This window comes from Pseudopipra pipra, chromosome Z (genome assembly GCF_036250125.1).
Source record: "Pseudopipra pipra isolate bDixPip1 chromosome Z, bDixPip1.hap1, whole genome shotgun sequence".
NCBI classification, from domain to species: Eukaryota; Metazoa; Chordata; class Aves; order Passeriformes; family Pipridae; genus Pseudopipra; species Pseudopipra pipra.
This window is the reverse complement of record NC_087581.1, coordinates 7,886,021-7,900,268: the sequence shown is the minus strand read 5'-3', so window position 1 is coordinate 7,900,268 and position 14,248 is coordinate 7,886,021. Positions and strand designations below refer to the sequence as shown.

Sequence of the window (14,248 nt, the reverse complement as noted above, 5' to 3'; positions counted from 1 at the left end):
GGCAGCAAATCACTTCTCGGGAGCAGAGCAGCACAGACAGGACGGGATGGAACGTGAAGAACCGGGAATGGGGGAGAGGGGTGGAGCTGAGTGCCGCAGTCATGGTCGGGTCAGGGAAAGAGCGGGCTCCTCCAACCAGGAAACTGTTTCTTTTGGGAACATAGAGGATAAATTCCTCCCAAGTTAGGAGTTCGTACTCGGCAGAATCACTCAGGCTGTGCACAAGAATTACTTGCAAAACCTGACGGGAGTTAAACTGCTACACAACTGGAAGTCAGTTTTGGAGGTGATCTCTGCTTGCAAAGGTGTGCAGGGGAGTGTGTTCATGGACAGGAATGGATGCAGGGGGTTTGTCTCCCCAGATCAAGGAGCAGGGTTAAGCATGTGAAATGCGACCCAGGCCACTAAGATGGAAGAAAAAGCAATTCTGAGGTTACAACGGGCAAAGATCCTCCCCCTGTGATGCTCTGGAGAGGGCTGGGGAAGTTGCTGCTGGTGGCTGGGATGGAGAGAGGCTGTGATGCAGCAGCCAGGCAGAAGTTGCCATGAGCAGTAATGGGGACCAGAAAGCTCATGCTGTACCTACAGCCACCACCTGCATCCTCATGGGTGATGTGTGTGGGAGATGGTCCCCAAATACAACGAGTTAGTTTGGCTCTTGAGACACTTTCCTTGTAAAGCAGAAGCCAAACACCCACCTGCAGGTGTCCTGGTCCCCTAGCTGACACAAGCCTCAGACCCTGCTTCCAGCAGATTTTCCTCCGTGGAAGTCATTAAATACCAGGGATGTGAAGCTTGAAGTGCTCTTGATAACAATGCTGGTGACTGCCTCAGCCAGGCAGCAGGTCAGGTGACACACGGGCTGATGCCAGCCTTTTTTGGGGACAGAAACAATGTCTGGCTCAACACTGTGATTTCCCAGACATGCCGCACAAAGCAATGTGTAAAAATGGTGAAAGCTGGGCAGGACATGGCATTACTCTGCTTCCCCTGGAAGAAGGAAGGGTGAGAACCCACCCTGCTCCGTGGCAAGTCAGATGCAGTAAAGACCTGCAAGTCAGAGAAAGTATCAATTGCAAACATTCTCTGAACACACAGCTTGCTTCCCACCTCCAACGCCCAGCTGGCTTATTGTTTCCCCCAAACCTGCTTGTTTTTTCCAACAGCTCATGAGCAGTGGGATGATCTGGTTTAGGGGTCTTATGTGGGAGATGGAGCTCAGTCTGCTTCACTGAAGAGTTCACTCAATTCCTGTTTACCTTAAGGGTGGATATGCGATCTTCTACCCTCTGTCTTAACATTCCTGCACATTTGCTCTTGAAGTGATCCTGCTTATAGTGTTCTTACAGAGCAGGAAAGAAAAGCTGAACTGAGTGTGGCCAGGGTTCAGGGAGAATTATCTCCCCAGTGTGGAGATAACACACTCCAGCAGAGCCCCTTTAAAGGACAGTCCCACTGGAGTCACAACATCCCTGTTTCACGATAGTGTGTGGATAAGTGAATTAGACTGACTACAGTCAGGCAAAGAAACAGTTCTGGACACAGAACTAAAATTATCTGGGTCCTAAATCTGTGTCCTCCTGTTCAGGGACACACATGCAGTGGGGGCTTTTAAATATCTTGACAACCCAAATCCAATCAGGGTGGCCTGGGGTTCAGGCTTGTTTCTGTAAATGCATGTATATGTGATACATACAAAGGGGATATTCCTCCCACTCCGATAATCCACACATAGGACGCTGCTGGCTCCCGGTGCTCTTTCCAGCTATCCAGGACTTTCCTGGCTCCCGGTGCCCTTTCCAGCTATCCAGGAGGACTTTCCTGGCTCCAGGAGCCCTTTCCAGCTATCCAGGACTTTCCTGCTCCCGGTGGCCGCTCCTGCCGGCCAGGCCGGCTCGGGCTCTCGGCAGTTCACGGCCAGGATGTCCACCCCCAATTAATCACCCAGTGCCACAACGCGGCTCCGCGCTCGCCCGCCTGAAGATGAACCCCCTCCGGCCGCCGCGAGAGCCGCAGTTTTGGGGCGAAAGTCGGCGATTTCGGCTCTCCCGCCGCCATCGCGGCGGAAGCGAAGCGCGCAGACCCGCCCCCTCCGTGGGCGGGGCCGAGGGGGCGGGAACCCGGGCGTCGCGGCCAATAGAAAGCCTTCGCGGCGTCGCGCGGGGCCAATGGGGAGCGGGCCTCGGCGGCCGCCGGGGCGCGCGCGCCGCCGCACGTGGCGACGGGGACCCCACGTGGGCGGCGGCCATGGCGGTGAGGGGCGGCGGGGTCGGGCGGGGGGAGCGGGCGGCGGGGCCGAACCGAACCGAGCCGTGATGTGCTGTGTTCTCCCCACAGGGCTCTCCGGAGGCGGCGGAAGAGGCGGCGGCGCAGGGCCCGCAGCCCCCGGCGCGGGGTGGGAAGCGGGCGGCCCCCGCACCCGGGGACCCGCAGCCGGCCAAGCTGAGCCGCGCCGAGCTCTACAAGCCGCCGACCAGCGAGGAGCTGAGCCAGCTGAAGGAGACGGAGGATCTGTTCCACTCCAGCCTGCTCCGCCTACAGGTCAGCCCGCGGGTGGGCGCCGCGCTCTGCCTGTCTGGGGGGACTCCACCGGGACCCTGGACCCGGAGCTTCCCAGGAACCGCCTGGGGAAGAGGCCCCTGAGCCCTCCTGGCCTGCTCAATCCGGGCGGCGGCCGCTGCTCTGCAGCAGCTGCGCACGGGGCGGACACAGAGGGCACAGGCTTTTTCACTGTAGTTCCTGTTAACATCCCGCGCCAGGAGCTGTGCTTCTTTTACGGTGTTAAAATTGAGCTTCTCCGACGCAGAGCTGCGGTTCGGTAAAAGCAGGACCATTGCGTCCCTCGTTGCGATGGTCTGTGGCTTACCGGGATGAGGAGGTGACATGGTCAGCTGTACCCACCTGCTGTCTTTAACCGACTTCGGGATGGGACAGGACGATGTTTTTTATGTCCTGGGAGAGGAAGCCGTCTGTGTTTGGGGGAGGTCAATTGTTGAGTAGATCACAGAAGAGTTTGGGTTGAAGGGATCTTAAAGATCATCTTGTTCCAGCACCTTGCCATGGGCAGGGACACCTTCCACTAGACCAGGTTGATCAGAGCCCCATTCAGCCTGTCTTTGAACACTTCCAGGGATGTGGCATTCACACCTTCTCTGGGCAACCTGTGCCAGGGCCTCACAGGGAAGAATTTTTTCCTAATTTTTAATCTAAATCTACTCTCTTTCAGTTTAAAGCCATTTCCCCTCGCCCTTTTACTATATGCTCTTGTATAAGTCTCTTTCCAGCTCTCTTGTAGCCCTCTTATCCCCCAGCACTCTCAAGTCCTTTTTGGCAGGACTGCTCTTGATCTGTTCATTCCCCAGCCTGGACTGATACCAGGGGTTGCCTTGATCCAGGTGCAGCACCTTGCACTTGGCCTTGAAGCCCATGAGATTCCCATGGGCCCACTTGAATTTGTCCAGTTCCCTGTGGATGGCATCCCATCCTTCAGATGGTTGTAGCTTTGGTGATTTTTATGAGGAACAGCTTTGATCTTCTGGCTACTTGCTGGTGTTGGTGGCAGGGTCTGTAGGGGCTGGTTTGTGGTGAGAACCTGCATGGTTGTTTTGTACTGATTCTCTTGTCATACAAGAAGCCTTCCTGAGAGCTATGCCTGGGTGAATTACATCGGGTTTTTTTGCCTGGTCCTTGGTGGGATAGTTGATTTCAATCCAGCACTTCATAAAAGTTGGCAGGAGCTGATCAAGCAGCCAGCTCCAGGCAGGGTTTGTGGAGAAGTTTTGGTGTGTTCCCCAGCTCACCTGCTGCCCTCTGCACCAGGATCATGGTTGGTGCTGGAGGACAAGGTAAAGGGCAGGAGCAATTCCAGTGTTGCAGCTGCCTTTGAGGGTCCCCTTTCTCCCTACAGATTGAAGAGCTTCTGAAGGAGGTGACATTGAAGGAGACGAAGAAGAAGAAGATTGATGCCTTCCTCCATGAAATTAACAGCCTGCTGAGCGCTCTCCCAGAGACCACAGAAACTGAAGTACGTTCTGGAGGGATGGAGGAGGTGTCAAGACCCTTGTTCTGTATGGAGCAGGCTCTGCTGTTGCTGTGCAAGCAGAGATCCTCATGGACTATCTCTCTTAGGGGCTGAAAAAATAATACTTTGCTTTATCTTAGAGGGGAAAGGGAGAAACTGTCTGTAAGCCCTGGGTGCAGTGTCCTGCAGCTGTGTGGGGAGAGGGGTCTCAGTCCCTGCACATCTGCTCTTGGTTGTGCTTAGAGCATTCCATGTGTCCTGTCTGTTCCCAGCTCACCGACCAGGCCTGGCTTTCCAAGGATGTGAAGGTCCCGTTCCTGCAAGTGCCATTCAGTGTGAAGGGGAGGTTCCACTTTGTGCCCCCAGCCGAGCTGAAGGTGGTGGGCAGTTACCTGCTGGGCACCTGCGTTAAGCCGGAGATCAATGTGGACGTGGCAGTGATCATGCCTCGGGTGAGTCTGGCTGTGCCAGCTCCTGAATGGCCTGGAGCCTGGCTGGGCCCTGTCCCCTCCTGTCCTCTGTGACCCCTACCCTGCCCTCTCTATTCCTCAGTGAAGTTACAGCATCTGGATGTGCAGTGTGGTGACTTCCACGAGGAGCTGGGGGGTGCAGTCTTGCAGTCGGTGCAAGTGCCCCGACACTTGCTCTCTCGGGGCCTGTGGGGCCAGGGAGAGGTGTGGGTGGTGTGATGCCTCAGGCTGAACTGGGCTCTGCAGGCAGGTGAGGTGGGATTGCCCCGTCCTTCTCTTCCCAGGAAATCTTCCAGGACAAAGATAATCTGAATCAACGCTACCACCGGAAGAGAGCTCTGTACCTGTCCCACATCGCCCAGCATTTCTCCAAGGAGAAGCTCTTTGGCAGTGTGAAGTTTGCCTACATGAACAGCAACCATCTGAAACCCATCCTGCTCCTGAGGCCTCAAGGTAGCACTTGAGCTTTGCTCTCGTGGGGGGTGTGAGTTGAGTACTGATGTTGGGTGGAGGGTGGTGGTCTCATGCCACATAACAGGCCCTGTGGAGGGGGATCACTGAGGCTGCTGTCATGATTGGTGATAGATTTTGGATGCTTCCCAATTGTTTTCTCCCTTCACCCAGAGCCTGGACCTCAAGGTCTTCTTCCCCTGCCAGTCCCTATGCATCTTGGCTGGGCTCCCCAGCTTTGCTGGCTGGGCCACCCTGTGGATACTTCAAGGAGTAAAAAAAGTAGATCCTACAAAACACGTCTATGTCTAGCTCTGTCCTTTCTTCCCCATCCCTGCTCCCCACTATCCTCCTGCCTTCCCCAGGGACCTGTGTGCAGCCTGGCTCTTCCCTGATGAGATGATGTGGGATGTTTCCACAGACCCCAGGAGATAGTGGGTTGGGGTCTGGGACAGGTGTGGCATGGGGAGACCAGGGCAGGCAGGAGAGTGCTGGGATACTAAGCTGGCCAGTGGGGAGAAAGATGGGACTTGGACAGAAGCAGTGTGACCTCAGGGTTATTGGCCCTGGGATGTGGTCACTCTCTGCTCGGAGATGATTTCCACTGCTGCGGAAGGAGCTTTTTACTTCCCCAAGCTGGAGGTGCTCAGTGTGTTCTCAGGTTAGTCTCTGATATCTCTTCCTCCTGCTAACCTACCTTCTGGTGCTTACAGGCAAGGATGAGAAGATGGTCACTGTCCGACTCCATGCCTGTCCTGATGTGGGTCTCTTCAAACCCAGCCGCTTCCATCCCAGCAAGAACAATGTCCGCACCGCCTGGTTCATGGAGCAGAGCACTCCCAAAGAAGGTAGGGCTGGGTGCTGAGGGAGAATGAGGCTGTTTGCCTCAGGCAGAGACTGCACCCGGTGCCTACAGGTGGGTTCACCGCAGCCCTTGTCTGCGAGCAGGAGGTTCGTGATCGTGTCCAATGTGCTGTCATCTCCCCGTACAGGAGCCTCCGAGCCCCCGACCCCCCACTACAACAACTCCATCCTCTGTGACACAGTGATGCTCTCCCACCTGCAGTTCTTGTCTAATGCAGCCACTGACTTCCCAGGCATGAAGGATGGCCTGGCCCTCCTCAAAGTTTGGCTGAACCAGCGGCAGCTCAGCAAGGTATGTCCTGTGCCAAGGTAGGCCCTGCTTACCTGGCTAACTTGCCTTCGCCCTGCTCCCCTTCTTAGGGTGAACAGGTGGTGGTTTGGTCCCGATGGATGGGGTGGTGGGCTTGTGGCTGTGCTTTGAGCTGTGTTAGGTTTCACAGAGCTCCATCCTAACCTGTGGGTTGCATTGAGTTTGTGGTACCAGACAACCATGCTTCTTTGCGATCTGTGGAATAATACAGTGGAGGTTTGGATTGTGGGTTTTTTTTGTAATTCATCCCATTTCCCAAGAACTTTGAGGTGTTGCCTTCCTGTAAGGGGATCCATATGTTCATTGTACACTGCTTTGCCTCGATGTCTTCCTGGTAGGGCTGGGGCTTAGGGCCTACTCTGCTGGTGATGACAGAGGCCAGAAGCTGTGATGTAGGTGGCCTCTGGGCTCTCTCATGGTGCCTTGTTGAGCTCTTGTTGACTCAGTCTTCTGTTTTCACAGGGCCTGGGGTGCTTCAGTGGCTTCTTGGTCTCCATGCTGGTTGCCTACCTGCTGATGAAACGCAAGATCGTCAAGATGATGAGTGGGTACCAGGTGTTGAGGAGCACTCTGCAATTCCTGGGTGAGTTTCCAGAGGGCCTCTCTGAGCAAGGAAAGCCTGGTGTCAGCAGAGTCTCTGCACAAAGCCTGAACACAGTGGGGGAAGAGACAAAGAGGCAATTGTGGCTTTTCTCTCTCTGATGCTGAGACCCTGTGGGTGGGATGGACAGGATGGAATAAGTCAGCAAGTTGGGGCGGGATGTTGCAGCTTGCAGAGGGGTGGGTAGGTCCCATCACAAGGTGGATTCTGGCATTGCATTGTAGCACTGTTCAATGTTGTGAAACCACAGAAATACTGGCACATAACTGTGCCACTGTCACCAGTGGGGGAAGATGTGGATGGTGGTGTGACTTGTTCCTTCCTGTCTGCCCACAGCCACCACTGACTTGAGCATGACAGGGATCAGTCTAGCGAAGGATGCGGATCCCTCCCTGGTAAGTGACCCTCTGTGCGGAGTCTCCTGCCTGTGCCTGGCGCTACTGCCAGTGCTCCTTGGGCAGGGACGTGCCTGTCACAGGGATGTCAGACAGCAGCAGTGTTGGGGATCTTGGTGTCTGTGCTGTGCTGTAGCACTAAGGACCATTTTGCTCTTCCAGCCTGCCCTGGATGACTTCCACCAGGCATTTGAAGTGGTCTTTGTGGATCCCTCTGGGCTGGTGAACCTCTGCGCTGATATGACTGCCAGCAAATACCACCAGGTACTGAGCAGATTGTGGTGGCACCCTGAGATGCTGTCTTAGGAGTGAGCTGAAGCAGGCAGAGTGGTTAGATGTCTTGGAGGAGGACAGAGGACCTGGGGAGGGGATTCAGTGTTGCTTTCGAAGCTTTTAACATCTTCAGCTCTGAAGCTTGGAAGTGAATTTTAAGACTTAGATGTAGTGCTGCCTTATCTGTCTTGCTTGAATGATGGAGGAAAGTTGTTTTCCTCTTTGTGGGCACCTTTGGGTGAAGCCAAGCAGCTGTTTAGCAGATGTAACTTTTTTGGAGGAGGAAAAACCACCTTGATGTCAGGGGTATCAAGGTTGTTGGTCACTTGGCTTCATGCTGAGGACAGAGGCTGTCTGGGATCAGGGCATGCTGGTGGCCATGGTTGATGGAGGAGCATTGGTGATCACTGCTGGAGGGATTTGCTTCACTTTTCCCTTCCCATTCATACTCTTGCACTGTCTTATCTCCTTGCTTAGGTCCAGTTTGAAGCCAAGTGCTCCATGGAAATTTTGGATGACCGGATGGTGGACGGCTTTCAGGCACTGCTCATGACTCCGAAGCCCATGCTCAGAGCCTTTGACCACATCTTCCAGTGAGTCTTGCTGTGCTGGTGAGGTGATGCTGAGGGACCCTGTTCAGAGAGGAATGGGCTGTTTCTGACTTTGGACCGGGTTAGGTTTGAACCTACCTGGTGGGAGGTGGCCCTGCTAAGCTCTGAGATAGACACTGGTGCCTCTTGCACTTGGCTGTTCTGCTTTTACTGTCTAGATAGCCTCCTAGGAAGGGGGGCAGTGCTTTAGCCTTTGGGAATGTTGACTGTCCCAAGGACCAGAATCCCCCGTGGTGTATCCTGAGATGCTAAAGGGCATTCTTTTAGCCCCCATCCTGGGCCAGGACCCTCAGCTCCCCACTTTATCTATCTTCTAACATGTCTCTCTCTCTCAGAAAGGATGTGGTGACAGAGGTAGGTGACCAGCTTCTCCTCTTCTTTGTAGCCTGAAGCATGTCTCCAAGCTGCAGGGTACCTGCAAGAAGATGCAGCTGCTGAATGAGCTGATGGATCGGGGTGGGAACTACGTGGCTGCAGCCCTGCCCTTCATTGTCTCGCTGCTGGCACGTGGTCTGTCCAAGAGAGCACTGCTTGTGGCTCACTCCTTGCCCCAGATCCCTGAGGTAATTCAGCTTGGCAGTGACACTGCATCCTTTGCAACACATGGAGTCTTTTGCATCTCTTGTGGCAGCCCAGGGAGGGATCCTTGCTTACTGGGGAAGGAGACAGGCCTGTACCTTTTATAGGGAATACAGGACCTGGAGCTCTGCACCAGGGTGTGGGGCGCAGCTGGATGGCTTGATCTGGGCAAAATTCCTGGCCCAATAATGTGGCAGAGTGAAAAAACCTTTTTTTTATATCAGGGAGACCTGTTAGGCTTTCCCTGTCTGTGCTTGTCCAAGGTGCCTGGGAGCATGTAGCAGGAGGTTCATCTAACAACCCAGTATCCCCATAGCTGCTGGTCCAGCAACCTCATCTCTCCTTCTGCTTCATGTTCCCCATTTTCCCACAGTGGTCAATTGATGCTGAGCCCCCAAAACACAAGGATGTTGGGTCCCTGACATTTGGGCTCCTGTTTGTTCCCGAGTTTGCTGCCAGCACGCTGGAGAAGGGACCACAGGCTGATCACCCCGAGGTGAGGGGAGCCCTGCTTGTGCCAGACGGGGTGGAGTAGAGCTGGTGCTGTACTGTTGCTGCGGGGCTGGTTGATGGTCATGGGAGTGACTTGTGTCCTTGACCTGGCTTGGTCAACGTCCCCCCACAGGCCCTGGAGTTCCGGACCTTCTGGGGAGAGAAGTCAGAGCTGCGGCGGTTCCAGGATGGCAGCATCTGTGAGGCCGTGGTGTGGGAGGCCAGCACTGCCTGCCAGAAACGCCTCATTCCTGAGCAGATTGTCAGGCACCTGCTGAAGCTGTAAGTTGCACTGAGCAGCAGCTGAGGCCAGGGGACCTGCAGTTCTGTGGGGGTCACTGCTGCTCTCCTGGCTTGTGTCATGTCTCTGGTAACCCCCTTGTCAGCTTCGTGCTTTGGGGGATGTTGTGGGTAATTTTGGCTTTGTGAAACCTGGAAGTTGTTTCAGTTGTCCTGATGCTGGGAGCTGCTTCCCAGGAGCAGGTGGGGTGGACAGGCATTACCTCTGCTTGAAAGTCATGATAAAGGCAAGGAGGCTGCATGGTCCTACCCTTACATGCAGGTGGGATGACAGAACATTGATTGTCAGAGCTGGAAGAGAAGCTGTCTGGACCTTGCAGGACATTTCATGAAATCCTCTGAGCCTTTCTAGTGGTTCACAAAGTTGGGTCTTCCTATGGCGTTGGAAAGCCTCCCTGTAGTTTATACCGTCAGCCAAAAATGAGACCCTCTTGCAGAGAATGAAGGGGTTGCCTGTGCCTCTTTGTCCTGACTTGAGGATGGGTCTTGTGAGGAAAGGCTGCAGGTTGGTGGCTTTGGCTTTGAATCCTGTGAAGCTGCACAAGTTGCTGGGCCGCTTTGGGTACATGACTTGGGCATGGGAGGAACACACAGAGATTGGGCTTCTCACCAGGACCTTCCTTTATAAAGGGATTTCTCATCCTTGGACTGACCCATGCCTGTGTAGTATACAGTGTCAGAATGAATAGGTTAGCTCTAATGCTCTGTTGTCTTCTTCCACATAGCCATGCGGACATTCCCGAATCCTCTATCTGCTACGCAGGAGCCCTGCTGGAATCTGTGATCAGGACTGGGCAAAAGGTATGGTTGCTCCCCCAAGTGAGGCTGGGGCTTTCTCCAGGAAGGACAGTAAGGGGAGGGCTGTAGGGAGGTCATTTTGGTGGCCCCCAAGGCAGCTGAGTGGTTCCCAAGAGAGTGTAACAAGGCTAAGGAAAATTCCTGCCTGTGGCTGCTTTGGTTAGGAGCATGGTGCTCTCCTTGGATCTGCCAAGTCTTTCATGGCAGCTGAGATACAGCTGGTGAAATCCTCTTGCTTTGGCATCCCCCACACCTCATTTTTCCCTGCAAGCTTCCCACTGTCCTACCCTCTGCTCGTTTGCCCTCTGTCCACATGTCTGAGGATATATCGCTGTCCCACAGTGCTCTTCTGGCTGCACCTTTAAGGTCCTGTATCCTTCAGGACATGGACCAGGCAACTCTGTGCCTTCATCCCTTAGGTCCAGGTGGGAAACCCAGGAAAAAGATCCTTTCTGTCAAGGAGCAAAGTGCTAGATCATGCTGCAGCTGAATGTGCAGCTGAAACAAAGAAGCTTCACTTTCAGACAGAAAAGATGCATTTTGGAGGCTGGGAAATGCCCTCCTCCCCACTTCTGGTCACCAGGTTGTAAAATTAAAGCCTGGAGATGAGCCATGAGCACTTTGACACCACTTAGTTGGTGTCACTTTTATAAAACAAGCTCTTTACCTTGTTCTTGGATGGAGAAAGAAATTGTTTCCTTTCCCCTTTTTAAGATCAAAGGGGAGCAAGTTTTGTGGAAAGAATCTCCTGTGCCAGGGACCAGTTGTGGTCTGGGCAGAGTGGCATGTTAGATTTTGGATGAGATGCTGGTTTTCACAGCCTGTTGTGTGGTGAGATGGGGAGATCCGTGTGTTGTGTGTCCCTTCCAAGCAGATGAAGGAAATCCCTTGTAGCCCTGCACAGGCAGGAGGGGATTTGTCCTTCCTGGCACACCCTGCAGAGGGTGCTGCTGCTCTGCTGGAGAGCCCAGGCTGCACCTGAGCTGGTGCTTTGGTGTCAGTGATGTTTCCTCCCTGTGCAGGCTCCTCTGCTGTGCTTTGAGGAGATGGGAGCAGCAAGGGCAGCAGCAATTTTCCTTTCAGTGCTTCTCATCTGCCCTCCCCAGGGCATCCTGTGATGCTCTGGATATTTTCTGTCTTTGCTTTTGTCATGCTTCAGAGCTTCGCCTTGGCTAAGGATGTAGTGGGTGCAGTTTTCTGTTAACTGCTGTCTCTGTTGGCACCATGGTAACTGGTGGGGAGACAGTAGCAGAGCTCTCACATTGCCAGTATGTGATCTCTTTATTCCCAGATCATTCTTGGTGTCTCCTTTCCTAGGGTGATTGCTGGCAGTACAGCTCTTGGTGCTGCCTTAGTGTCTTGCAAAAGAAATAATTTTACTTGCCACAGGAAACACAGCCTCTAGGATGCCTGTGGCTGCTGGGGAAGCCACAGACACCCTTGCCCTTGTCTTCCTTCTCTTTCTTACCTCCCGATTTTGCTGAGTGCCCTCAGCAGCAGCTGCTCCCTGGGGTGGCAGTGCTGGCTCCTCAGCGCATGGCTATGCCGCTCCCTCCCATGAGGGAGGTGAGGTGGGTGGGTGTGCAGGAGTGAGAGCGGTGGATGCAGAGGCTCCCTGTGTGTCTGCAGGCGTCGGGGATGGGCGAGGAGGCCATGGTCAGTGTCGTCTGCTCCTACGACGACCTGAGCCGCAAGCTGTGGAACCTGAAGGAGCTGCCGCTGACGGTGACGGCTGTGCAGGGTGTCCACCCAGCCCTCCGGTACACGGATGTGAGTGTCCTGGGCCGTGGCCGGGCATGGGGGTCTGCAGGGAGCTGGGGGTGTGCCCTGGGGTGGGGGAGGACCCACAGAATTAGTCACTCTCTGGTTTTGTGGCTCCTGAGAGCCCCTGGGGCAATGTGGTGCCTCTTCTTTGCTGTTCCGCCCGTTGGGCCAGCTGTGCACAAGCTGACTAAAGCCTCTGTGCTGGAGGGCTTTGCTGGGGTGGGAGGTTGGAGTGAGGGGATGCACGCTGCCCTGAGGTTTCTGCTCCCTCTTCTCAGTTGCTGAGTGGCTGTTCTCTTTCAGGTCTTCCCTCCCATTCCCATGAAGCCGATTTATTCCTTCCATAACCTAATCAGAATCAAGCACTTGCTGCTTCCTTCGAAAGAGAAGCCCTGCCCAGCCTACATAACCCCTTTGAAGAGTAAGTGGGAAGAGATGTGAGTGGGAGATGACTTGATGGGGGGAAGTGGAGGCAAGCAGCAATACTGGCTCTGTTATTGCTGCAATGGAGTGCTACAGGCAGGAGCAAAGCCCTGGCTTCTCTTGCTCTCCTGCTGTAATCCCTAGTTCTGGACACTCCTATCCAACACTTGATTTCTGTGTGGGACTCACTGACCTCCTGCTATCTCTTTGCACCCAGTCATCTGCCACATGGAAGGCAGTGGCCAGTGGCCACAGGACAAGGAAGCCATTAAGCGTATCAAGGCAGCTTTCCACCTCCAGCTGGCTGAGCTCCTCCGGCAGCAGCACCAGCTGCTTTGCAGACCTGCAGCCACCCACACTGATGTGTACAAGGTAAGGGGCAACCAGGACCTTCCCCAGACCTGATATTACTGAGGAAGCAGGTGGGGGGGCTGTGGCAGTGGTCCCACTGGGCAAAACCAGGATTTGGATGGTGGACCTAGGAAAGAGTGTGGTGAGATGGCACTGATGTCAGGATGCTGCTGTTGTATCCCTGAGGGGCAGCGTAACACATAGCAGCCTGCTTATGTTACCACCAAGCCTGACTTCAGCTTGTGTCCCATCCCAGGATGGCTACGTTTTCCGTCTCCAAGTAGCCTACCACCGGGAGCCCCTGATCCTGAAGGAAGTGGTCACCCCTGAAGGGTTGTTGAAGTACCAGGACACAGAGGAATCTCGTCAGCTGGAGTGGGAGACGTTGCATTTGCCCTACCTAACCAGCTCTCTGCACGGGTAGGTGAGGCAGAAGGTGCCTGAGGGGTCAGGATGTGGGATGGGGCTGGAGACCATTGTGGAGGTGGATACTGGAGAGTGTTGGTGGGTAGAGGAGCTTACTGTGGGAAGCGGCCCTTAGCCCACTTCATGGGAGGCTCTTTGGGAGGGTGAAGGGATGAATGTGGGTGTGGGTGGCACCAGTTGTCACCCTGAGGTCATTGGTACAGGGAGACAAGTATCAAAGAGCAGCACGGTTAGACAGGAGCACGAGGCAGCATCTTCCCTTTGTTCCCGTCAGTGCCTGGAGAAAGTGCCCTGTGCTTGTAATGCTGTGTACATGTTCCTGTCATATTTTTGCCCCTCACTTCTTCTTTGCTGAATGCCAAAGGGCAGTTTTGGATCCTGGAGTGTGTGGGTTGAGCAGTGGCCTGTCTCCCTCCTTGCAGGCTCCAGCAGCAGCACCCTGTCTATGGCAGCACCTCCCGGCTGGCCAAGCGCTGGGTCAGTGCCCAGCTCCTGAGCGACAACATCTCTGAGGAGTGTGTGGACCTTCTTGTGGCGTTTCTCTTCCTCCACCCAGCCCCTTTCACACCACCCAGGTGAGGATGAGGAACCCAGGGTGGCCTGACGGGGATTTAGTGCCTTTTTCCTTACATGAGATGGGGGAAGGATGGGATACTGCCAGAGCAGGAGGTGTTGGGAGGGTTCACATCAGGCAGCATGAGGCCCCTGTGCTGCCAAAACGCCGTTCCAAGCACTTTTGGGAATGGCTGCTAGAGGAGATGGAGATGCTTGGCATTGCAGGACTGTGGCTTCCCCTGCCCTTTGGACCGTGGAGAAAGGGGGGAAGCAGGTAGGGATGGGAGTGAGAGTCCTTGTGTCCTCTTGGTGCTGGTGCCACAACTGCAGGGTGTTTTGTGCCTTCTGGAGGACTGGTGAGGCCCCTCGTTCTGGGGGTGATGGCCAGGAGAAGCAGGGTGGGGGCCGAGTTGTGGCTACCAGTATGTTGGGGCTCCCGAGTTCCCCAGGAAGGATGTTATGGTGGTGCCGGTGGCTCCAGCCTCCCTTCCTCCTGGAGGAGACTTCCAAGGGAAGGACGAGGGGTCGGCCACTGAAAGCTCGGTGGAGCAGTGTGTTGGTAAAT

At 54.7% G+C, this 14,248-nt stretch overlaps 1 protein-coding gene across 3 annotated transcripts in view; it reads left to right on the top strand.

The window, feature by feature from the left end:
* The first annotated feature begins 2,189 nt into the window (after window positions 1-2,189).
* Window positions 2,190-14,248, top strand: part of LOC135407546 (aquaporin-3-like) — an 84,412-nt gene continuing 72,353 nt past the window's right edge. Inside the window, exons 1-20 of one of the 3 annotated variants that reach the window (XM_064642666.1) lie at window positions 2,190-2,253; window positions 2,338-2,541; window positions 3,908-4,024; window positions 4,294-4,473; window positions 4,776-4,944; window positions 5,655-5,789; window positions 5,934-6,097; window positions 6,578-6,698; window positions 7,053-7,111; window positions 7,274-7,375; window positions 7,862-7,977; window positions 8,381-8,558; window positions 8,948-9,070; window positions 9,200-9,348; window positions 10,092-10,167; window positions 11,794-11,934; window positions 12,232-12,349; window positions 12,569-12,723; window positions 12,959-13,122; window positions 13,551-13,703. In XM_064642666.1, the coding sequence (XP_064498736.1) occupies window positions 2,248-2,253; window positions 2,338-2,541; window positions 3,908-4,024; window positions 4,294-4,473; window positions 4,776-4,944; window positions 5,655-5,789; window positions 5,934-6,097; window positions 6,578-6,698; window positions 7,053-7,111; window positions 7,274-7,375; window positions 7,862-7,977; window positions 8,381-8,558; window positions 8,948-9,070; window positions 9,200-9,348; window positions 10,092-10,167; window positions 11,794-11,934; window positions 12,232-12,349; window positions 12,569-12,723; window positions 12,959-13,122; window positions 13,551-13,703 (2,630 nt within the window). In that variant the 5' untranslated portion in view covers window positions 2,190-2,247. The remainder of the gene's footprint in view (window positions 2,254-2,337; window positions 2,542-3,907; window positions 4,025-4,293; window positions 4,474-4,775; window positions 4,945-5,654; window positions 5,790-5,933; window positions 6,098-6,577; window positions 6,699-7,052; window positions 7,112-7,273; window positions 7,376-7,861; window positions 7,978-8,380; window positions 8,559-8,947; window positions 9,071-9,199; window positions 9,349-10,091; window positions 10,168-11,793; window positions 11,935-12,231; window positions 12,350-12,568; window positions 12,724-12,958; window positions 13,123-13,550; window positions 13,704-14,248) is intronic. The other 2 variants (XM_064642667.1, XM_064642668.1) reach the window with 2 other exon arrangements.